Source organism: Carassius auratus, chromosome 40, assembly GCF_003368295.1.
Source record: "Carassius auratus strain Wakin chromosome 40, ASM336829v1, whole genome shotgun sequence".
In the NCBI taxonomy this organism is placed as follows: Eukaryota; Metazoa; Chordata; class Actinopteri; order Cypriniformes; family Cyprinidae; genus Carassius; species Carassius auratus.
In genome coordinates, this window is record NC_039282.1 from 3,986,910 (window position 1) to 4,012,216 (window position 25,307).

Below are 25,307 nucleotides of genomic sequence, written 5' to 3' on the forward strand. Positions count from 1 at the left end.
ATCTCATCATCCTTGAAAGAGTTAATCCCTCCTCTTATTAGTCATTTCCAAATAAGATCAGAACTGTACCTTTTTTAATGTACTGTGCAGACCAAGTGACATATTTAAAGCCCATTAAATACTAAAAAAAATATTGAAGAGAAATACAAACTTTAATTTAGGAAAATTGAAGAAAATTTTATTCTCTGCATCAGCAAAAAGAAAAATCATGATGTAGCACATCATTTATCCTGTTACTTTAATTATGACGCTTGTACAACACTCTAATATGAATACAGAATATGGAAAATATAAGCCTTAGTCTGTTTTAATGCACATAAGGAATAGCAAACGTGATTACTATGGAGTTAATTTTGTGCCATAATTAAACAAATCCAGCATTTTGCGAACAAACTCGATCTGCTTCGCAAAGTAAAACTCGACTCGCAAAAAAACTGAAAACAATGTTTAACTACAAAGGTCAATTTGAGTGAAAACACAGTTGAGTAATAGTGTTTCACAAATATAAATAAATGAGCCTAAATGATATTTCACAAATAAATACAAACCATCCAACAAATTGCATGTAACCTTTGAAAAGATACCAAATCTAGTGCATACAAATGCATACCTGTCTGTTACGAGTGTGAGACAGTTCGCTTTTTATCAGATCTCTCGACTCGATTTTCTCTCACGCGTCCAGGCAGATTTTCTCACAAATGCAGTTGAGTAACTTTCTCTTCCAAAACAGTAGACGGCGCTAAGATAGGAGATTAATCAAGATAGTATAACTGTTTCAGTGAGTTTATTAAAGTAATGTAACTGATTACATTTGATACGTTTTTGATTACTTTTCTTTGGATTATTTTGAATCATTTAAAGCAGGCAGGGTTAATGTTACACTGATTACTCGCAGATTTCAGAATCCTTCTTCACTTGAATTAAGATTATAATAATTTAATTGTAATGTACAACCACGTCAAAATAGGACTTTAGCGGCTCTTTTTACTTTACAATCTTTTTGAGGTTTAATACAGATTTAAAATAAGATATAGTTTAATATTCATGATACTGATTTTGAAATCAAATTTGCATAGCTACGACAGGAAACACTGGCATCTAATGACTTTGAAAGAAGGCAGTTCTTAAAAATAATCATACACATAAACCAAAATAGGAAATAAAACAGTTGGAGTAAGCGTGTGTCATATTCTGTCTTCAACTCCTGAAACACTGGTGTCTCATATTTTAAATTTGTGTCTGTGTGAAAATATTCAGATGTAACGCTCTTTGTAATCATTAACATTTTCACAAGTAACTGTAATTTAATTATACTTTTTTCTCAGTAACTGTAACAGATTACACTTACGTTTATTTAGCAATTAAATTACGTTATTTAGTTACATAGTTATTGCCCAACACTGGTCAGGTCTGAAGATAAAGGATAAGGGACTGGGTTTTTCAAGTGTTGTAATGGAAATGGCAGATGAGGGATGAAAGTGGCTAGCTAAATGAATCCCTTGGTTTAGCGCCAACTTGACCTTTGTATTTGAACATTGCTTTCTGTTTGTTTGCGAGTCGAGTTTTCCTTTGCAAAGCAGATTGCGTTTGTTTGCAAAATGCTGGATTTGTTTGTTTAAGTATGGCACAAAATTCGCTCCATAGTAGATTACACCATTACTTGAAAATTACTTTAAAAAAAGTTATTGCAGTTTTTCATGATGAGGCATTTTGAGTAGTCAAAGGTTTCTGAAAAAGACAATGCTTTCTTATATATGCTTAAAAAAATCTATATAAAATATTTGCCCTTCTATTATTTTCATCGTTTGAACACATTAACTTGTGACAGGGTGTGGATACACTGCATGGTCGCCATTAGCATTTGTTGGATCCCCGTTGTCCAGCAGCCCAGAGCGGTCATGTTTGATTATATTCAATCTGTGACCAGTTACTTAGCTCCACCTACTGCAGAAGTCTTTTTCCTTGCCATTGTTGTGAAGAGGGCCAATGAGTCAGTAAGTAACTCACTGCTTTAAACATATTTAGTCTTCATTTAATGCCAGAACACAAATTTACTAAAAGCTTGCATCTTTACCTTTTGTTCCTTAGGGAGTCTTCTGGGGCCTGATGGGAGGATTGGTAATGGGTCTGTGGGGTATGGTACCCAAGTTTGCATATGGTTCACGAAGCTGCCTCATTCCCTCCGACTGCCCAAAACTTATTTGTGGAGTTCATTACCTTTATTTTGTGCTGCTCTTCTTCTGCACTGCTATTCTGGTGCTTTTCATTAGCAACACTCCACCCAGAGGACAAACATGTAAAAAGTTTTAGCTACTGCTGAAGCTACATGAGGATACTTCTTAAAAATAACATTTACCTTTTCTCTTTGCCAAGCTCCGTCACCTTTTCTTTACCTTACGCCATTCAGAAGAAAGGGTTGATCTGGACTGGGAAGAGGAGGAACGAGGAAGGAAAAATATATTTTATGTATGTGCAGATCTTGGGTGTCTACTCCTGCTCCTGAAGGGCCACTATAGTGCAGAGCCCACAGAAGAGAAGTGACTGAAGCATCAGAACCATTACCTGACATAAGTGAAGTCCCACTGTTGAAGTATTTAGTCAATGCTAATGCCCTGATAATAATATCAGTGACTGTTTATATGGCTGTTTATGGGGTTATTATGCATAAAGGCAAAGCACCGATCATGGTACATAAATCATTGCTTCCCAAGCATGGTCTTAGGATTCTCCCTAATCAAACACATAGGTCTCAACTCATCAGTCTGGAAACTTATGAAATAAGTGCATCAGATAAGGGAGACCTCCAAAGTGTGTACAGTTAGGACTTCTACAGGACCAGGGTATTAATTAATTTGTCATGTCCATCTATAGCAGGGGTGTCAAACTCAGTTCCTGGATGGCAAGAGCCCTGCAGAGTTTTGTTTCAACCCTGCTCCAGCACACATACCATGTAGTTTACAAATAAGCCAGAAGGACTTGATTAGTTGGATCAGGTATGATTAATTAGGGTTCAATGTGAATTCTGCAAGGCTCAATCCCTCCAAGAACTGAGTTTGACACCCCGGTCTATAGAGTCTGTTAATCAATGACTACCAAATGTCATGTGTGAAAATATTCATTTAAATGGATAATTGAAAATGAAATGAAATCATTTTCGAAGTTTCATAAAAAAAAATAAATAAAAAAAAAATTATATATATATATATAAATTGGTAATGGTATGCTGAATTTCACACTTGAGAGGTTGACACAGTCAAACAGTAAAGATACCTCATGTTTAAAAGAGTAGTTTACCAAGAATTTTTAATTTGCTGATTTTTTTCCCTTTTTTTTCACCCCTAGATCTTCAAAGTCATCCAATTTATTGCAACACATCTGGATAAATTTAGCATTTTAACACTTGCTCATTAATGGATCTTCTACAGTGGATGGGTGCCATCAGAATGAGAGTCTGATAATAACATCATAATAGTCCACAAGTAATCCATACGAATCTAGTCGATCAATTCTGGCTTAAATAGGCTTCCAGACGCTTCTGACTTAAATATGAGTCATCCAGTGAAAAAGTCTTTACCTGTTTTGAACTGTTTTCGCCTAAAAATACTGCTTGATCTGTGCATTTTTCTCTCCTGATTCAGACAAGATTACCTTTTTCACTGGAGAAAACATTTAAATGCTGGATGGCCTGAGTGTCACTAAAATAAAAGTTTGCGTAAAAACCTTTCTTTCTTTATTATTTAACTTAGTTATTATAATGATTTTGTTCTCCTGTACACGTAAAAGGTGCATTATGGAAGGGTTTTGGTAAAATTCCACACTTCCAAAGTAAGAGCAAGACAAACAGAACAACTCCACAATTCACTTTTTTATATTTCAACCACAGGTGGTGGTAGAGGACCGAGTTCCACAGTGCACCTTTTATTTAAACCTTATAGACACCAAATAAAGCCACAAACACTGCAAAAATATAAAATGATAAAATAAAAAGACTAAATGCAACAAGATAAAACTACATGTAAACAAAATAATTTATATAAATCAACTGAATTACAAATATTTGACTGTTGAAGTACTAAAACACTTTAACAGAAATAGCACCGACTCCAGTTTTAAATCACTTTAATTCACTTTAGAGGCAAAGATTCCCAAAAGCAGATTGACGGTGAAACCTATAACGGTCTCCCAAACCAGAAGGATCAGCATCAGTGTTTTTGTTTGTAAGATTTCAGACTGGTGGAGCAGAACAAGCTAAGGCTAGAATCAGGTTTTGAGTTGTCCTGTTCATTGTTTTTCTTCTTTCAGCCACATGAAGCTAATTACTGCTTTGGCAAAAGCTGCTTTCGCCAACAAGCACACAGAGAGCCTGGCAGGCAAAGAGACAGGAAAAGGAAAGGTTTGGTCAAGAAATAAGAGTGATCTCATAAATCAGTTTGAAGGAGAGGAAAAATGAAGTCCAACAACAGAATATTATTCACTCACATTCACACGTAAAAAAGAAAAATCCAACAACCAGTCACACTGTTGATTACAAAGTGACATCAGGGATTTGTAAAGTGACATCATTTTGCGCCCTTTTGACCAAAGGGACAACAAATTAAACTCGACAACAACCCCTGAAGTTAAACTTACAAGTCCTGCGTCTAGCCTGGTTGGGGTCAGAATCAGAGCTGGTCTTCCAGGATTGCCTTAAGTATTTCTAACCAATTCAGAAGTACATGTAAAGACTAGTCCCATGCAGCAGACTACCTTATATAACCAGCATTTGTTTTTAAATTTCAGAACATTGGTCTGTGCATGAAGAGACTGAGAATCAACTATGGTGCACTGATAGGAAATGATACTGACAATGATAGCAAGGTTAATAATCTATGATAGAAGAGGCAAGCTCAACCATAAATAGTACAGTGGCATGAGGTTTCAGTAGAGCGAAAACAGGGAGAGAAATGACAATCCCCTGACAATCTCCTTTACCTCCCATCGTCTCTTTTGGCGCGGGCCTGAACCAGCTCGCATGGCTGTACCCAGTTGTTATCGTGTAGCCCAACTCGACAGCCAGGAGTGTCCTTATCAGTGCGCCGACAACACATCCAGTAGGAGCGTCCATAAGGCAAGTCATGGTGGTAAGGTTTAGGGTGCCAGCGGCAGAGCGACACATCTCCCCGTTCATATTGCCGCTTACACTGCTTGCAGGGGTCATCACGGTACAGCGGGTCCTGGTTCCAGCGAGAGTCTGTAGCACGCACACCGTAGGTCTCGATTAGGGTCTTGAAGTCATGGCAGGTGCATTTGAGGGCAGCTAACGCACGGGTTGGCAGGTAGCTGAATATATTGACCATGATGTGATCTGGAAGCAAGAGCATGTATTGCCGTGGTTCCAGAAGCCGCTGGATCTGAAAGCGAATCTCAAGGAAGTCATGGGAGACATGACGGTAGAGGCGGCACAACGGAGGATCAGAACAATCATCCACAGTTGCCAGTGGGGAATCTGGCCTCTCTACAGTAGCCCCGACTGGCCCATTGTTGTTTGCACAATCTAAAGACCGCATCCCACTGTTTACCACTGAGCAACTCTCCTCTTCAGTAGCTGGTGACTGCAGAAAAAACAGCTGGCCAGGAGGTGGGTCCTCTGAGGCATCAGTTGAATTAGTGCCATTGGGCATAGCAAAACATACAGTCTCTTCTTGAACATTCTCTGTGCTGTCCTTCCCATAGAATACACATTGGTCTACTGCACCCGTGACCACAACCTCTACGTGGAAGCCAGTCACCCGCTCTCGAGCAACTGCTGCCTTCTCTCCCGAGGCAGGGTCTTGGTTAGGATCTGGCGTTGTGGAGGAAGGCCTGTCAGTGATGCCTTCTCCGAGGGGATCAGCCTTTGGTGAGCTGGCCAGGAGGGCACCTGGATCTCGAGATGAGGGACTGACCAACTGGTAGAGGTCGCAAGTGATCTTTTCTTTGCTCCTGGTTCCTGCTTGCCCCCCTCCAACTCCACAACTCATGAACATGCATTTGGGCCGACCAACAGGCTCAGACTGGGTGCAAGGGTCCAGACTTGACACCCGGAAAGCAATCCGTACTTCCCCTCGTCCATGACTTGGAGCACCACCCACAGAATCGCCAGTATGAATGCAGTCTCTTCCATTCAGCTCCGACCGCAAAGTCGTACTGTCGAGATTCTGCTGCCGAGATTCAAATTGTGCAACAGCCTGAGCAACCCGTCGGGATTCTTGCTGTTGCTGCAGCAGATCAAAGTCACTTTGAGAAGATGGTGTAGATGAAAGGGGTTCTGAAAGTATTACAACTGGTTTCTGATGAACTGTGTAAGAACTAGTTTGTCCTTGCGCTACTATTCCTTGAAGAGCCAAGGCTGTACGCTGTTCTACCAGGGCCACCATTTCAGCCACAGAGAGCAAATCTGTCTCACTAACTCCAACACCATCTTCCGTCGAATTGGATTCTGTGGGTACATCAACAACAACATTTTGAGCTCTAGTGGGAGGGTCATAAGAGGAACAGCGACGACGGCGTTTGGCCTTGGTACAATCAGTAGCCCAGTTTCCTTTAACTTTCATGGCACTAGGCCTGGGAATTCCAGCACCATTACACTGGTGAGCTACAAAGAAGGCAATTTTCTCCTTTGTGTTGCCTGGTTTAATGACATACCAGGTATCAAGCAATACCCTGCCATCCTCCATCTGTGAATTCTGAGAGGGTGAAGCAGATAGTGGTGGAGCCAGAAGGGTAGATGAAGCATCTGGTGGAGTGTTTTCAGTGCCAACATCCTCATCCTGCTCCTCACTGATTCCATGGGTCTCTATGGTTGTAAGCCCCGAATCATCGGCCTTGCAGAGGGTATTAGCTGTTCCATTGCAGATTGTACCATTGCTGTATGGCTTATTCTGGGAGTAGGTGCCAAAGGGGCGTGGGCACCACAGCCGGATGTGAGAAAAGGTGTCACGGTTCATTGTGAGCCCATGGGGAGCATACCTGCCTCTATGCTGGGCAGCTACTCTGCAATTCACCACAGGCTCCAGCCGTACAGATTACTCCATCTGAGGACTAAAAAAAAAGAAAAGAAAAAAGAAGCAAGACTTAGCTTTACTGCATTCATGTAACCATGTTAAAAGGTCTCAGTTAAAATCTCAGCAATAAATGTGTTCAATAGGCATGGGCCGGTATGAGATTTGACGGTATGATAACCTTAAGCAAAAATATCACAGTTTCACGGTATCATTGTTACAGTTCTGAAATGTGTCATTTTTAAATGACTTTAAATGAATTTGTTTTTTTGTTTTATTTGTTTCCTAAAATGAAAAAAGAAATAATAACTGACATCTTTATTTAACCTAAATCTGTAATTACAGTTATTTAATTTTAGTTATATAATTCATATACATATAATTTATATAATTTCATACCATTTAGTGTACATATACAGTATTCCATACATATTAATTTGATTTAATAATAACCCAATTTGAAGCAAAAACAATGTTCTGACAAGCTTTGTGAAATTATACCATGTAAAAGTCAGTCAGCTCCCCTCAGAAACATTCATATAAACCCCCAAATCAATATTGAGGATTTTCTTTCAATAGTTCATGCAACATGAACAGTTATAGTATTTTACTTCAGCATCTCTCTGGTCTGTGTTAACGGCCTTAAAATTAGGGTTGGGTATCATTTGAATTTGAACAATTCCGACTCCAATTTCGATTCCGGTTCCTAATTCTCGATTTCGATTATTTTAAGAGGCAGGGTCAAAAAAGTTTAGGATATTTTAAATGATCTAGCTAACCAACGGTCTTTCTGAAGGAAATAGTCTGACCTTTTTCATCAATTTTAATTCTATGAACTTTTTACTTTTTTTTTTTTTTTTTTTTTACTTATTTAGAGAGACGACAGACTCTGAAATTACCGCGAGCGTCACGCGCGCTTCCGTGTGTTTGATGAATGAAGATGCGCTTCTGGGCCATTCATTAACACAGAAACGCAGAACATGCAGGATTCATATTTAAATAGACTTTTCCAGCTTAATATTTACGGATACTAGTCCATATCGCTATTTGATGTAAGTGCAATGACCAACTTTTGATTAATTCATTCAAAATGTGACAAATTCAGTGACATTCCGCGTTAAACTGTAAATTCCGTTTTTATGACTGGATTCCGCGATTCCGTCCGCGTTTTCTGCATCGCTGAAATCATAGGGTCCTACAATAAGAAACAACTTGTAAAACCCAGTATAGATTAGCAGCAGGTACAGTATAAAATCAGAAACAGTTCTTGTTTAGGAAAATGATCATATCTGCCTTTCTCCTGCTGTGGAGAAAACACGTTCGCTGGGTGTAGAAGAAGTTGAACGCATAAATAGGAGAAAGAAGAGGCAGCGGAGGACGGTCGGCACAGTGAGTCAAAGACGGGGCACATATTTATTTCTACTCCATGAACTCGGAGGTGCATTATGTTCGACGTGCACCCTCCTATGCACGAAACGATCTTAATGCTAATGTTGCATTTTGCCGAGATTTCGTTCTGTTTAGGAAAGTGAAACCACACTTAGGACCTCCGACGCACGCTATCCATGTTCGACTCGCTCGATTATGCCAACACTTCCGGTGTACGTTCATCCATCTATATTCATCTGCAGTTTAGAATACTTCTGAAAGCTGTGCAGGGACGGCTCTGCGCGAGACGGAAAGGCATATGCGGAATGTGAAGTGTACATGGGCCTTAAGTTCCATGGCAAGCTGCGCATAACAGTATAATGGAAAATATTAGTGGTTTTGAAACCATGAAAATTTTAAATAGCAGTATACCTTGAAACCGGTAATCGGCCCATGCCTAGTGATGAATCATCTGAAATTAACGTGAACACACCCATTGTTCTCCAAAAAGGATATTGAATTGAGCAGCTAATTGCAAGTTGTCTTTTGCCATTTGCACAAAGTTTTTCACAGATTTTTACAACCAGCCATTGATTTAGATTTTATTCAGTGTATTCAAAAGTATTTTGAGTGTTGTTGCCATCATTGTAATAGCATGCCAATGCAATTGCTCTACAAACCAAGGATGTGCTCTTTTGAGACAGCTGTCACTGTAAGCATAACACACATCAGCTTGCCCTCCCTGAAATACTGGGATGACTTCATGCTATATCTGAATATATATGAAGTTATTTTTCATGAATTTGAAAAATCATGTTGGGAAGCATTACTGCCAAGTACTGTCATTTTGTGCAAGACCAGGAAGACAAAAGACTGGTCTGACAGACTACAATAAATTCTATTAATTTAATGACGGATACAAATGTCAATGAATTTTAGTAGTCAATTAAATAGACTTATCATCCCTGCTAAGAGGAACAAGACATGACCATGCTACTAAAGGGGCTTGTGTATCTGTAATCTCTACAAGAATACATCCTTTGGCCATTATTAGAAAGTAGAAATTCAGGAATTTAGCTTTTAAAATCAAATTCGTCTAAAACCTTTCATTAAATGTGGTTATGTTAAATAGCACTTAGGCCACAACCATTTATTTAATGGGATCTCAAAGATTCCACTGCATGCCAACAAGTAGTACATAATGGATTGGATTAAGTAGGACGTATGCATCATGCTCGTGCCTCTGTGAAATGCAGGAGTTTCCTTACTTTAGCAAAGGAAAACCAGTCTCCTCTTTGGTTTTATCGAAACCTTCGACATTTTTTTTTACAAATCCTTGTTTTGTGCTAATTCACAACTGCCGTTTTGTTTTGTCTTCACAATCATCACTAATCATGCAATGTGACATTTTACATCATCTGCTGGAACGGCTTCTGTGTACGGCAGTCAATGGAAATGAGAAAAAGTTTTATACGTTTGAAATATGGATATGTATCTTACAAAAACACATGGATTTGATAAAGGAGGCCTTTATTCATCCACCGGAACCGTGTGAGGGACATTTAATTATGGATGCACAAACTTCATTTCATGTCTTTTGGACTGTTGACAACCAACACCTGCTTACTCACATTAAAAATTGTTTGTATGTTTGTTTTTTTCCAATTGGATGATGCAACCATGACCGAATTAAAGGCATAGTTTACCCGAAAATTGAAATTCTGTCATTAAATACTCAATCTCATTTTGTTTCTGTGAGACCTTCTTTCTTCTTCCGAACACAAATGATCATCTTTTTCATCAAAACTGAGAGCTTTCTGTCCCTCCATAGGCAGCAACACAACAGACATGAGTGAGTGTTCACTACTAGAGTACCATGACGCACGTGTTTATTTTCGGTAAATTACGTTTTGTTTTTTTGACACCAAGCCCTCATATCACTTCATAAAATTTGATTGCTTGATGTCTTTCCTACCGTTCTGGACCCTGAATGTGTAAGTTGCAAGGCTGACTGTAAAGGGACAGAAACATTTTTTAATTTTTGTTCCAAAGATCAACAAAAGTCTTACTGGAGTGGAACGACACGAGGGTGAGTAATTAACAACTGAATTTTTATATTTGGGTGAGCTAACCCTTTAAGACTTCCCCTATGGATCCAACATGACCTCATGTGATTCCCTTGCATCTAGCCAAAAACTGATAGGCTATATTATTTGTCAGTACTATTAACACAGGTGAAGAAAGATATTGTATTTTCAGAGAATAAAATTGTAATTCCACTGAATTCAACTGAACTGGAGTATGAAAAGCCTTGTTTCTGACCACACTGTATGGAATATTTTGAAAGACCTTGCAAAAACAATCACAACACTAATGGGTATAGCCTTTCAAAATGCTTTCGGGCTGCTATTTTTAGCCTGCAACACATCTTAAAAACATTTTATACTGCATTTGAAAGATGACACCATGTGCCTTCTATGAAAGTTGATCTGATATCATTAGTACAATGATATATTGGTCTAATATATAGTAAATTCTAATATAATAAATCTATTTATAATTATTATTAACTGTATATATATATATATATATATATATATATATATATATATATATATATATATATATATATGTGTGTGTGTGTGTGTGTGTGTGTGTGTGTATATAATGTGATATATATTTATTCATCAGGAAAATAATAATATTAAAAACTGCTTTAAAAAAAATCTCATTATCATGACACAAACTATTGAGAAATTTGAAGACTCCAGTAAGCTTACAGATAACCAGGACAAACAAAATGTTAAAAGACTTGTTAAACAAGTCAGTCAACGAGATGATTCACTCAGAACTGAACAACACAGGACATCATTTTTGCACCTTTTTTTTTTTTTTAATGAAAGCCAATTAAACATAACAGTGTGAAATCGTTTGTATCCGTTTAAATGTTGTTTGACCACAAAGTGCTCTTAATAAAGTCCTAGAAATCGACAGGACTAAACCACTGAATAAACTCATACCAACTGTTCACCAAGATCAGACATCAAAACAAATATTTCAGTCCAAAAATGAAGAGCATACAATATTTAATATAATATTTTAATATATAATTCTGCAGTCATATTAAATGATAAATGAAACCTGTAGTGATTTATTGCATCTGTACGTGCTTTTCAAGCTGTCCTCCTGTTTCTCCATGAATGCATACTCAGCAAGTTCATCTATGGCTTATTTGAACGTAATGGCTTGCCATCTTCAGTGTTTCCTTTCAATTAACACAACTCAAAACAACAAAGAGTCCAAATAAAGACAAAGCTTATGGGATCATTTGACTTGAGGCAGTTAAATGATGATCTGCTAACTAGCTAATGCAAACTGTTAGCCAGCTTTATAACATCTAAAAGCAAGCGAACATCTCTGCTTCGGTTTTAATTGGCAGTTATGTCAACCCAAATAATCGGTAGCAATATAACTAACACTCATATACTCTAAATTAAAATTACTGTATTTTATTGACGTTGTTGTAGATCTGCGCCAGTGTGAAATTAGCATATGTTTAGCTTGGTCAGCTAAGCTGCATTATATTTTCCTAATTTGGCTTATTTCTGTTTTACACAGAACACGTTCAGTAAATATTTGGTATCAAAAGGTTATATTTTCGATTGTATTAAACGTTTTGTAACATTTCCCCTCGATCAACAACAATAAATAATAAGCCAAACAAAAACAGTAGCAGCTCTGCTAGAATTATTTCTCTGCTTAACTTACCTTCCTCTGAAACCAGGTCCTCTCCGCTGATTTCGTTCCGACAGCTTTATTTTTTAAACAAAGAAGTGGCTCTAGTGCTGAATTCAAGCCAGGAATCCTTCAAACCTCTATGTGAGGTTTTAAAAACAATCAGAGATGTAAGCTGAGGTCGATAAGGGCTTGCAGGTTAGCATTTAAGCTAACTCGAGAAAGAAGCTAAACATCCCAGTCTTGATCTGGCTTTGTCAACGATATATGCCTATAGTGAACACAGTAATATGTTGGTAAATACTGTGTTTCAGAAAAAAAGATCGTCTCTATTGTTCAACCAGAGTTTCAATACTATTTCACAATAGTTAGTAGGTCCTCGAAAAGCATTTGAGGAAGGCCATTTTGTTGACAAGCAGCTGCAAAACCGCTAGTAACCAATGGGAAGAGAGAGTTGATGGCATGCCCATATATGGATGGTTAGGCTCCTCCTCTATCTCTACACCCACAGAGAGGAAAACTCTTCTACCTCATCATCATAATGATGACCTGCAAAATCTCACTTTTTTTTTTACTACATTTCACATAAAAGTCCAGTCTGAGCAGAAAAGATAATTGTAGAGTCTGTTTAGATACTTTCTGTACTATAGTGAGCACAACATGACAAGGACAATGTGATTTCAGATGTTGCACCCAATTCTAATCTTTATGTAATATTTACAGTAGGATTATGATGTCTAGTGATTTGCAGACCGGAAAAGAGATTTAAAGATGCACATGGAAATTACAGCCCCATTTCTGAAACACATTTCCACTGATTCACACATGCTGATGTGTGATATATATATATGTATATATATATATATAAAATATAAAATATTTATATATTCAGTTAACGTTAGACCCAAATTTCTGATTTTTTCCTTACTATTTCACTTATTTTTATATATATAAAAATAAGTGAAATAGTAAGGAAAAAATCAGAGAGGAAATTTCTGATTTTTTCCTTACTATTTCACTTATTTTTATATATATAAAAATAAGTGAAATAGTAAGGAAAAAATCAGAAATTTGGGTCTAACGTTAACTGAATCGTAATGGAAATCTTGAAAATAAAAGATAATTCAGAAGAAATGCATATGTAAACTATGGAAGTAAGAAAAAATCATATCCACTACCGTACTTTTTTTTAAATATAATTTTTATAATATTATTGCAGTAATATAAAATTCATTATGAATTTTCAGATTTTTTTTAATCTCTTTCAAATAATAATAATTTATTATTATTTGAAAGAGATAAAAAAAAATCTTAACAGTGACAATTTAGTCATTTAAATTATTAATTTGTATAATAATTTGTGATTGTATGTAATCTAAATTGGCCCAAATCATATTTAAAAATATTAAAAATATTAGCCTTTTAATAATAGTAGCTCAGTCATATCAATGAAATAATAATTATGATTTTATTGAAATTTTACATTTATTGACATTTATTGACACATTTAAAATCAAACAGGTATATATTTTATTTTGTTGTGTGTTTGTTGGCAAATTTGTTCTTGTAGGATTTGTACAAGGAATTAGGCAAAAATAAGAAAGACAACAGCTACTATAAATAAATATCAAATGGACACAGGTAGTTAGATAAGCTGGAATGTACAGTACATCATGCAGTGTACAGGCGCCACACAATATGTTCAGTGTTAAGTACAGTATATGTTTGATCATTGTATGGGTATATGTACAGTTCTTTGTGTAGCTACAGTGAAACTGAACAGGGAGGGAGTGCTTTTATGTTCAGTACAGATCTGAAATAGAAACAGTTCCTTATGGTTTTCTATTTGTCCTAATATCACAGGCAAAACAAGCATGCCTGGACATGATGATTACGCAAGAGCAGGGCAAGATAAAATTATAACAAGATAACGCATTCAGCAATCTTATGCCTCTGAAGTAGGCTATGGTAAGAAAGGGCTGTTTAGACATTTTTTGCCCGAATTTTTAAAGGTTTTCATAAATATCTGAAAGGATCACATACATAATGATAAGTAGTTATATTCCTTCTGTCAAGATAGCCCACATGTTTATTAGAAGTGTAAAAGATTGATAGATAGATAGATAGATAGATAGATAGATAGATAGATAGATAGATAGATAGATAGATAGATAGATAGACATTAGATTGATTGATTGATTGATTGATTGATTGATTTGAATGTTGACCATTTATATATTTTATGTTAAATGTTAAAGTGTTTAAATTAATGTTTTGTTTTTTTTTCTTCTTCAAGAAATCAAGGTAATTTGTAACTGCACTTCACACATTGACCAGTAGACGGCGTGAGAAGGGTCTGTCTGCAGACTGCAAGAGAGGGGCGTAACTCAAGACCGCTCGTGATTGGTTGACAGCAGACACAGCTCTTAAAACCAACCCCTTTTAGATACTTGCAAATTTGGTTGGCTATGTCGGTTGTCAATCACCGGATGCTTCCGTGTCCGGTTAGAGGTTGCAAAACACAAACAGACAGATGCGTGTGGAGTGGAAAGGACACTTATAGACACCGAGAAGAACAAGAGTAAGTATTACTTCTGTGACAACACTGCGCTGCTCATTTAATTAGACAAGTTAAAATAAAGAGCGAACAACACTACAGTAACGTCGTACTGGGTTAAAAATGCATATATGTGCTCATGCCATCATAACTTTTTTAAGTTATGTAAATTTTTTTACTTTAATAATTGCCCTTCTCATTTAATTGGGACTTGGGATTAAAAACGCATGTCCATCACAGTACTGACAAGCAAAATTAAATTAAATAATTTAAATTAGTTAACTTTACTCGAGTCCAGGGTCATTATTGTTAACTAATGACACATTTTCACTGCAAAGGTCACACAGACGCGCCTCTGAAGCGGCACTTAGGTGTTTTTACACTGACTGTGTATTTCTGCTCAGAGGTGGCATAAATGCAGTTGCACATCAAGTACAACTGTTTACTTTGATACTAGGGACCGAGATGGCTCTAAGCAAACATAATGTAGTCTGGCTTTTATAAAACATTGCTCTTTACACTGAATTTTTAGCAGGCACAGAGCAGCCTTAACTCGGCTGTGTAAAGACAGCTTAAAAGTATTACAAACAAAAAAAAATTAAAGAAAGAAACGCAACCAAACGAAAATTAAGGCTTATTCACACAGCTTGAAAGCCAGGCTAAATAAAGCCTTCTCTGACCCACCTCAGCCTCTAGTATCAAATATTATAATTGTATTTGTATCTGTGTAAATGCATTTATGCCACCTCTGAGCAGGATTAAACAGTAGCATTAAGACACCTAAATGCTAATTAAAAAGCGCTTCTGTGCTATCTGTGCGGTGTAAATTTGGTATTGGAAATGCTGATTAAAATAGGTTTGAGTTGAAGCACTAACATCTATCTATATATTAGCTATTCAAAATATAAATAAAAACGTCTGTCTCTGTTATTTGCAGTGGTGTTGGCAGAAGTGCTCCAGGTGTTGAGGGGTGCCAGCAAGGTGGGCGCTGCCTTTGCCTCCATTCAGGGTGAACAGCTCCGACTGATGGCCTGCAACTCGACCTTTGGTGCAGGGCTCAAAGCTGCACAGGAGGCGGTCGAGGGCGTAATGGGAGCAGGCGTGGTAAGTGAACAGTTATGCATGAACAGAGATATACATCTACACCAGAAGAGAAATTACATTGCTTATTATGTATTATTTTAAATGGAAAAAAAAATAAAAAAATGTTTAGACACCCAAGACTGAGGAGTACCCTGACATTGAGAAGTGGGAAGAGATGGACCCGGATGAAGCGGCAAAGTGGGCAGTCGGCTCTGAAATGCCACCAGACATTTCCAGCGAAGATGGAAGAGAGGAAGTGTCAGAGATACCTGTTGGTGCACCTACTGGCACGGTCAAAGGAGCCAGCTGGCCTGGTCAAAACACTCGATTTCTGCATGTAGCTGTGTCTCATCATCATTTCAGGTTTGTCCATGGTTCTGTGATGGCCAGGTTAAGTCCTGAAGACATTAAAAAGGCAAGGGAGGCAAAACAGAATATCGCCAGGCCTGTAAGACAAAAGGTGAGGACAAATGGGATGATTTTGTATGTAATTTTTTTTTTTTGGCAAAAATCAATCATGCATAAGTAATCAAATAATTATATATATATATATATAAAACATTTAAATTACATTCATAACATTGCATTTCAAAGTACTTGGGCATTAATTGGCTTATTTTTCAAAATGTTTAACTCCAAAAATATGTTGAAATGTATTATTGTTAACACAACTATACTATTCAACTATTAAACTATTTTTGTTAAGTGAAACAAAATAATTATTAGATGCAGAATAAAAATGAGAAATGTTGCTTTGACAACCAATTGAAATAGGTTTGGCAAAAATAAGCAATTACTTATTGAAAATAAATAAAAACAAAAAATTGAGACTAAAATACATTCAATCTAAATAGTAATATAAGAAAAATAAACAGACAGAGATAGTATATGAATAATACTAAAAGAATACTTTTCCTCGGATGGTTTTTTGAAATATATTCGTCTTTTAGTCCTATATTTATTGATATATTGATGTCTGTAAAAGTATCTATTTAAATTTTTTATATACCTGCATGCGCTGCTTATTTATGAAATACATGTTTAAATCCTCTCAGAATTTAATAAGCAGTATGATTTTGATACTTTGCAGCTTTGTGAGCGAGCCAGAGAACAGAAGGTACCTGCGACACGGATTAGTCGATTAGCTAATTTTGGAGGTTGGTGATTTTTCAGTGATCTATTAATTGTCAATTTACTAATGTCTATAATATAATATGAAGCCTCTCCAAAATGTATCTTATGTGACCACAGCTTAATAATCCATGAATTGTCCTAACCATAACAATGCTGCTGCTTTATTTTGTAGGATTAGCTGTCGGACTTGGCATTGGTGCCATTGCTGAGGTGGCGAAACGGTCTTTTGGAGGAAAGCGCTCCGGTAATGTGTGCTAGCTCTCTTGAATGTGGCTTGAGACCCCTTGTCATATTTAAAAAATTGTTATTAGGCAAATTAGTTAAATTTCTGGTGTCTTTCTGTTTCAGATATGGGGGCTCTTTTAGACTCTCCCCTCCTGTCAGAGGCCAATGCCGAGAGAATCGTGAACACACTGTGTAAAGTCAGAGGAGCGGCCCTCAAGATTGGGCAGATGCTAAGCATCCAGGGTACATAGTTTGATTTTATTGTGAATACTTTGGTGCCAAGTGCCTCCATTTGTTCATTTCAATGATGATGCTTAATATTCCCTTTTCAAGAGATCCAGCTTAAAGTTGAAATCCTTTCTGATGTTTGCTGTCTTTTGATGCGCAACAAAATATTTAAAGCATTTCAAATGCACAAAAGGAGTTGGTCGCTTTATTTTGTGATGAGTAGGAAATATTTTTGTATGCCCTCATTAGATAATACCTTCATTAACCCACAACTGCAGAAAATATTTGAGAGGGTTCGACAGAGTGCAGACTTCATGCCAGCCTGGCAAATGCATGTAAGTTACTATGCGTTTACTGTGTTTTTCTGTGATCTTGTAGAACATTAGCAAAACTATAAAAAATTGCCACTATATCTTGCTGGAAAATTCCTTTTTAATAATAAGTAGTTTCAGTATTCATCAAAAAATGTCTGTTAAGACCAAGCGCCAACCTTCTGCTCTCTCTCGTGAGGCCAATAAGGAAGTGACTAAAACTAATTCATCGACTGGCCGCTCGAGGCTGGCTGCAAAAGGGAGTCAGTCCCATAGACTCCCCATGTTAAAATGCCCAACTTTACAGCAGGAAAAAACATGTTTACAGCCTGGGGCAAAAAATGTCTAAATAGCTTATTTTGCCCTTAATGACAACTGTGAGGGGGGTGAATTTTTTTATAACTCATCCGTTTAAATTATATTAAGACTTAAAGTTCTGCATAATTAAAGGCGTGGCCACTTGAGTGACGGGTGTATTGCTGCTGCTGACACTGCCGTCGCACTAGGTGGGCGTGGCTTCAGCAACTAGCTCCCGCCTTTTTGCCCATTTTTGATTATCTGGGAGAGTCGCGGGTTGATGCGCTGCCAAGATGGTGACGGTCTGCTCTGAGTTGGGCTTGCTTTTTTTTTTTTGAAAACAAAAAATTCGAAAATTACATTTTTGCCAACTGTAAAGGTCCTTTCGCGCCAGAAGTGTCAGTGAATAAAAGGGGTAACCAAAGTAACTTAACTTAACTTTGAATATGTGACTCTGATATCGCATTGTAAATTTAATAGTAATGCATTACTTTGATAGTTACTTAAGGGTGCTTTCACACTTGGTTCACTTGCCTGGTCAGAACCCGAGTTCGGTTGCTCCCCCCTCTCCTGCCCCCGCTGGACTGTGTTCATATTATAATATTTGAGTCCGAACCGCAGTTCGCTTGCGTCATCAAGCCAGCAGGTGTTTACCCCATTGCTTGGTAACGACAGCGCAGGAGAAGGCGGCAAATGCATAACATTTGGTACGATTACGTTCACATAAGCAGCGAACCGTACCAGAGTTCACATGAAGCGTACCCCCAGACCACCGTTTTTAAGCGGACTCGGGTACGGTATGTGGGTGCGCATCCGAGTACGGAAGACAGCGTTCACATCATCCAACCGAACCGAACTCTGACATCAATCAAACCCGGGTGCGCACCAAAAGTGCTAGTGTGAAGCACCCTAAAAAGACGTCTGATTACGTAACCCACATTATTTCTAACGCCTAAAAAATGTATTTTCCCGATAGTATTATTATAGTATTATCTATAAATTATTTTAGTATTTATAGATTTTTCGAATTCATTTTTATTTTCCTTTGTTTGTTTTACTCATTGATACATGCTTGTCATTTATGTATATATTAGCAATAATGTTATTTCAACAATAACAGCAGTTTTTTTTGGTGATAACAAATGGTTAATGGTGCTTCAAACCCCTTAATAGTTCTTTCCATCTGACATTTATCACTTTTTATGATATCTCTCCACACTGTCTGTGTTGAAACCGCATGTGTAGAAAGTGCTTGATGAGGATTTAGGGCCTGGATGGAAGGAGAAACTCTCATCATTTGAGGAAAAACCCTTCGCTGCTGCCTCCATCGGTCAAGTGCATCATGCAGTTTTGCCTGACGGGAGGGAAATTGCTATGAAGATACAGGTATTAGACTGAAATTTTCATCATCATCATATGTTGATGTTATGTGTGTAAAGATTCATCATTCATCATTTTGTGTCTCATATAGTACCCTGGTGTCGCTGAGAGCATTCGCAGTGACATCAACAATCTCATGTCTGTCCTGAAGATGAGCGTTGTGCTGCCTGATGGTGAGCACTGGAAAATGCTTTTATTTTCATATTGAGTTCAGAAAGCACACATTACAGAAGTCTCCATGTTGAGTCACATCGTGTGGGATGTCAGTAGCTGGTGATTTATTTTACCAGGTCTGTTTGCTGAAAGCAGTCTTGAGGTACTTCAGAGGGAGCTGGCATGGGAGTGTGACTACAAGAGAGAGGCGGAGTGTGCAAAGCGATTCAGGTATTCTCAGTTAGGATAAATATTTGGATTGGTTAAATAAACCACAATTAAATTAATTTGTAACTACACTGATGTTCAGAAATTGGTGAGCATTAGTGACCCCATAGTCATTTATTCGACCACAAATAGAGTAAAAATATTCATATATATTGAAAAAGAACGGTTTTCTATTTGAATATATTTTTTAAAAAGTACTGTATTAATGTGATGCAAAGCTGAATTTTCAGCATAATTACTCCAGTCTTTAGTGTCACATGATTTTTCAGAAATCATTCTAATATGCTGATTTCCTGCTCGAGATACACTTTGTATTGTCAGTGTTTTTTTGTTTTTTTTTCAGGATTCTACAATGAATTGAACGTTCAAAAAGAAAAGCATATATTTATATAACATATATAAATGTAGAACATATGTGACCCTGGACCACAAAACTAGTCACGAAGGGCAATTTTTTGAAATTGAGATTTATACACCATCTGAAAGCTGAATAAATAAGCTTTCCACTGATGTATGGTTTGTTATTTTAGGGCAATATTTGGCCGAGATACATACAGCTATTTAAAATTTGAAATCTGAGGGTGCAAAAAAATCAAAATATTGAGAAAATTGCCTTTAAAGTTGAAGAACTTAGCAATGCATATTACTGATCAAAAATTAAGTTTTGATATATTTACAGTAGGAAATGTATAACATATCTTTATGGAACATGATCTTTACTTCATATCCTATTGATTTTTGACATAAAAGAAAAATTTATCATTTTGACCCATACAGTGTATTTTTGGCTATAGCTACAAATATACCCCAGTGACTTGAGACTGGTTTTCTGGTCCAGGGTCACATATAACAACAAATGGGAATCTTTTGTACAATTCTAAATGTCTTTACCATCATTTTTGAACAATTCTAAGTGTTCTTGCCGCATAAAAGCATTTATTTATTTGTAAAATATTGCAGCAGTATAAATGCCAGTAAAAGCTCATATCCCATAGATCTGTACCACTCTGTTAAAAAATATATGTCAGAAATCTATACCAATTGACTAGTTCTCTTGACTCTCACAGGACTTTGCTGAAAGATGATCCAGTATTTGTTGTCCCTGAGGTTTTTGATGAGCTGTCGGGTCGTCATGTGATCACCATGGAGCTAGTTCATGGAGTTCCACTAGACCGCTGCGTTGATTTGAATCAGGAGACTAGAAATGAGGTGGGTTAGATAGTTAAACAGACATATTCTAAGCTTTTTTTGTATTTGATTCATTTCATATATATATATAAATAAATAATAAATAATTTACGTATGTATTCTGGATATTTGGATGTCTTGTGTTATTTTGTTATGAAAATGATTAGGAGAACTAAATCTCACCCCTTTATTCTGTAGATCTGTTTCAACACCCTACAGTTGTGTTTGAGAGAGCTGTTTGAGTTTCGCTTCATGCAGACAGACCCCAACTGGTCCAACTTCTTCTATAATAGAGAACAGAACAAGGTGAGCTTGTACTAAGACGGTCATGATGGATCTATCTATTCTCTGTATAATCTATAAGTCTATAGATTCAATCTTCTGTAGTTTCATACTAACATATTCAGTTCCAAAATAAAGACCATTGTGTAATTATTAGATTTGCTCTTTACTTATCTCCCTCACACACACAAAAAATACCACATTCTGTATTTCTCAAAAATATTTATTATATATTCATATTTATAGGATACTTTTTTAGGATACTTTGATGAAAAAAAAGAGAAAAGAATCCATGTTTTTAAAATATAAATATTTTGTAATAACAATATACACTACTGGTCAGTAAAAATTTTTTTTCTTTTTAAATAAAATCAATAATTTTATTCAGCAAGGATGTGTTAAATTGATAAAAAAGTGATAGTAAATATATTAATAATAAATAAATAATATAATATAAATAAATATATTATTAGAATTGTTATTTTATTTTGAATAAATGCAGTTCTTTTTAACCTTTTCTTCATCAAATATATTAGACAGCAGAACTGTCTCCAACACTCATAATAAATCAGAATATTAGAATGATTTCTAAATGATCATGTGATCGACTGATGTTACATGTGACACTGAAGGCTGGAGTAATGATGCTGAAAATTCAGCTTTGCATCACAGGAATAAATAATTTTTTTTTAAAGTATATTCAAATAGAAAACTATTATTTTAAGTTGTAATAATGTTTCACAATATTACTGTTTTTTCTGTATTTTTGATCAAATAAATGCAGGCTTGATGAACAGAAGAAACTTCTTTCAAAAACATAAAAAATAGTAATGTTTCCATGTTTCTGTGCTGTATATATATATATATATATATATATATACTTTTTTTTGCATATAAATGTTTTTCTGCATATATATGTTTCCACAAAAATACTAAGCACCAAAACTGTCATAAACATCGATGTGAAATGTTTGAAATCTAGAACTGTTTCTTGAGCAGCAGATTTTCCGAAGGATCCTGTAACACTAAAGACTGGAGTAATGACTGCTGAAAATTATGTATTTTACAGTATCGCAGTGTATTGTATTTAGACTTTTCTTTCAAAAAAGTTGTTTATGTTGCCACATTTCTTTCATAATTTTTAAATGGCATGTCTGTCTGTTGTCCGGACGCTGTTAGGCCTTTCCACTTTTCTCCACTGAAACTTTGATCATTTGTTCTTCATTATAACAGATATTTCTGCTGGACTTCGGGGCTTGCCGAGATTACCCAGAGTCATTCACAGATGAGTACATAGAGGTACAGAGTTTTACTCAACACTTTAGTTAACTGTTTTTTTTTTTTTTCTGTAAGGTAGCGTTTATTCATGGGAATCTCTATTACTGTTATTGGCATTAATATCCAGATAATTGTAGATATAAGTTTGTGAATTATTAAAACATTTGTATAGATCAAGCAATATAAGATGTTGCAAAATGCTTTAGCGAATGTTAAAAAGAACATCTTTCAGCGCGTGCAATATTATTTTGTTCAAATCTTTGTCATTCGAGGTGGTTCGTGCAGCGTCGGTCGGAGACAAGGCTACTGTTCTGCAGAAATCTAAAGTCCTAAAGTTCCTTACTGGGTTTGAATCCAAGGTTTGTGGCTTTATATGATTTATGATATTCATCCTCAATAGTATTCTTGTTGTGCATCCATTTCTCTTATAATCCTTTGTTATTTCCCCCTAGAATCAAAGCTATTTCTTTCTTAACCACTCTACTGTTTCTGTAGTGTTGTTCACTTTAACCAAACCTGTCTTACTCTCTTCAGGCCTTCCAGGATGCACACGTAGAGGCAGTCATGATTCTCGGCGAAGCGTTCGCTTCTCCTGAAGCGTTTGACTTTGGCACTCAGAGCACCACACAGCGCATCCAGAGCCTGATCCCCGTCATGCTTCAACACCGTCTCACTCCTCCTCCAGAAGAGTCTTACTCTCTGCACCGAAAAATGGCTGGCTCATTCCTCATCTGTTCCAAGCTGAAGGCCCGCATTCCCTGCCGAAATATGTTCCTTGATGTTTACAATGCTTACCATCTTAAGCGACAGGACAGATGCACCCAGGTTTAGACTTCATAGGAAGACACACAGAGCACTACCATGGGAAAGTGCACTACAACCAAGGGCGATATTTTCGGATGGCAAAAAATAAATACTGTTATTTGTCGGTTTATCAAACAAGCAGCTCTGAGTGTTGAGGTGTACGTTCATAGAATTTGTTCAGACGTCAGTGTTATGATCATTGCCAAGCTTTTAAAATTTAATATTAAACGATGAACAAATTTCCTCCAGTTGATTGAAATACATCTCAAAATTCTTGTGGTGAAGGATATGAGTCTTACAATAGAATTTAGATAGGACTATTTGATTTAACATAATTTTGCTATTTATTTCTTGTTAGAAAAGTCAATGTAAGTCTGTGTTTATGTCACTTGACGTCATTAAAAGTATGTGACAACTGTTTCATAAAAACTATAGTCATCTCTGAGGTCTCCCCAGATATTCTGCTTCATTCAGTTATTCAGCAAAAACTGTCATGGTACTATGGAAGCACTATAGTATTATTGGATGCTTTTGTTAATTATCTATGCATTTTATTTTTAATTACTTACAGTATAAAATCCATAGCTTCTTTGGTGAAATATGTAAAAAAAAAAATATATATATATATATATATATATATATATATATATATATATATATATATATATATATATATATATATATATATATATATATATATATATTTATTTATTTATTTTTTATTTATTTTTTTATTTAGAGCTCAAAGTATGTGTGCAGTTTGTATTTTTTTAAACAAATAATTATTTGCTTTGGTGTAAGAAGTTTTTTTTTTTTTTACAATACAGAAACGTAAACGTTTAGAGACGCGTGTTTTGGCCTCTAGATGACGGTATTTTATGCCTTCCGTCTTTGTATCCCATTCAGAATCTTGAACATCAGCGGGAAGAGAAAATTTGCATAAACGCCCGTGTGCGCCAATGGGCTCGTCGAGTGGGCGGGGCTAGCGGGTGGAGCCGCGGGAGGAGCGCAGTCTATGCGCCAGTGCCTGCTGCTCAGTGAATAACGAACGCAGAGATTATCCCAAATCCGTCCATTTCTCTCGGCCGTTTTCAAAAATTTACGACCATCCGAGGCGCTTCGGTTCACGTGCGTCTGATCGAGCGTCAATTTCGCGAGAAATTCGGATGTAGAGTAATCTGATGTTATTCCCACCCCCCCAATATTTTCTTTGGATTACACAAAAGGCGGCACGGACACTCATTGTAGTATCATTCTATTCGGTAAGTCCTAGTGTTTTCATTTAACATGCATTATTTATAGTTTTAGGTTACCATAAAATAAAGCTGAAGTAGTTGCAGATTTCTCGTTTATAGATATCTGGTTTCATCAGCTCCATATCTTTGATATAACATATTTGTTCAGTATCAGTAATATAGAGTTATTCGCTTAGAGTTATGGGAATATGATGGGGCGAAAAATGTATTAATCACTAACATCCATCAAGACTTACTTCTCTGGATATAACTACTAGAATGTCCAGATGTTTCTGAACACACAGAATCAATAAACACCACCTATAAGAAACATGCTTATGTTAAAACAACATAATCTAGTGTAAAATTATGTAAGACTATGAAAGTGATAGTATGTCTTTATTAGAAACGCTATACTGTACATACATCCTCTCTCATCAATAATTTGATGGCTGTTATTGATCCATAATGGCTAGGCCTTGATCTCTGAGGAGTTTGTGAGAGCCCTCACTGTAATATGGTCTGAGATGCTTTGTATGTATCAATATCACCAACATTATGAGTATAGAGTGATTAGAAATATTCATAATTAAATTTATTGTGCAAATTATGGTTTTAGAAATCCATTATGGATAGAATTTGTATTCTTGTGAACTTGGTTTTAGATCAAGAAAGTGTTTGAAAGCATGTCTTCTTTAAAAACACACAATCAAAGTCCATACAATGAAAGTGAATCAGGACCCCTTTTACTATAGGAAAAAAGGACCTTCACAGGAAAAGAAAGCCATAAAGAATGATGACA

At 36.3% G+C, this 25,307-nt stretch overlaps 3 protein-coding genes across 4 annotated transcripts in view; 2 read left to right on the plus strand and 1 right to left on the minus strand.

Annotated features, from left to right (window-relative positions):
• Positions 1-4,102: 4,102 nt before the first annotated feature.
• LOC113058297 (F-box only protein 46-like) lies at positions 4,103-12,565 on the minus strand. 2 transcript variants are annotated; one of them, XM_026226064.1, is made up of 2 exons: positions 12,160-12,565; positions 4,103-7,059 (listed from the first exon to the last, which is right to left on the minus strand). In XM_026226064.1, exon 2 carries the CDS (start codon positions 6,963-6,965, stop codon positions 4,968-4,970), a length of 1,998 nt encoding a protein of 665 aa, XP_026081849.1. In that variant the 5' UTR covers positions 6,966-7,059; positions 12,160-12,565; the 3' UTR covers positions 4,103-4,967. The 2 variants fall into 2 exon arrangements, with proteins under 2 accessions (XP_026081849.1, XP_026081848.1); XM_026226063.1 differs by having other exon boundaries at positions 12,156-12,565.
• Positions 12,566-14,582: 2,017 nt separating this feature from the next.
• Positions 14,583-23,699, plus strand: LOC113058298 (atypical kinase COQ8B, mitochondrial-like). Its single transcript, XM_026226066.1, has 15 exons — positions 14,583-14,703; positions 15,617-15,783; positions 15,893-16,222; positions 16,853-16,919; positions 17,069-17,140; positions 17,245-17,364; positions 17,599-17,684; positions 19,203-19,343; positions 19,429-19,510; positions 19,628-19,721; positions 20,786-20,927; positions 21,105-21,212; positions 22,422-22,487; positions 22,739-22,825; positions 23,001-23,699. Coding segments are annotated over exons 1-15 (1,860 nt in total). The 5' UTR covers positions 14,583-14,702; the 3' UTR covers positions 23,298-23,699.
• Positions 23,700-24,145: 446 nt separating this feature from the next.
• Positions 24,146-25,307, plus strand: part of LOC113058299 (numb-like protein) — a 48,566-nt gene continuing 47,404 nt past the window's right edge. Inside the window, exon 1 of the mRNA XM_026226068.1 lies at positions 24,146-24,532. The gene's annotated coding sequence lies outside the window, so the exon portion shown is untranslated. The remainder of the gene's footprint in view (positions 24,533-25,307) is intronic.

Coding starts and splice junctions, on each gene's coding strand:
- LOC113058297 (XM_026226064.1), bottom strand. CDS start 6,965: ATGAACCGTGACACCTTTTCTCACATCCGGCTGTGGTGCCCACGCCCC.
- LOC113058298 (XM_026226066.1), top strand. Junction 15,784..15,892: donor GCGTAATGGGAGCAGGCGTG/GTAAGTGAACAG, acceptor AAAAATGTTTAG/ACACCCAAGACTGAGGAGTA. Junction 17,685..19,202: donor TGCCAGCCTGGCAAATGCAT/GTAAGTTACTAT, acceptor CCGCATGTGTAG/AAAGTGCTTGATGAGGATTT.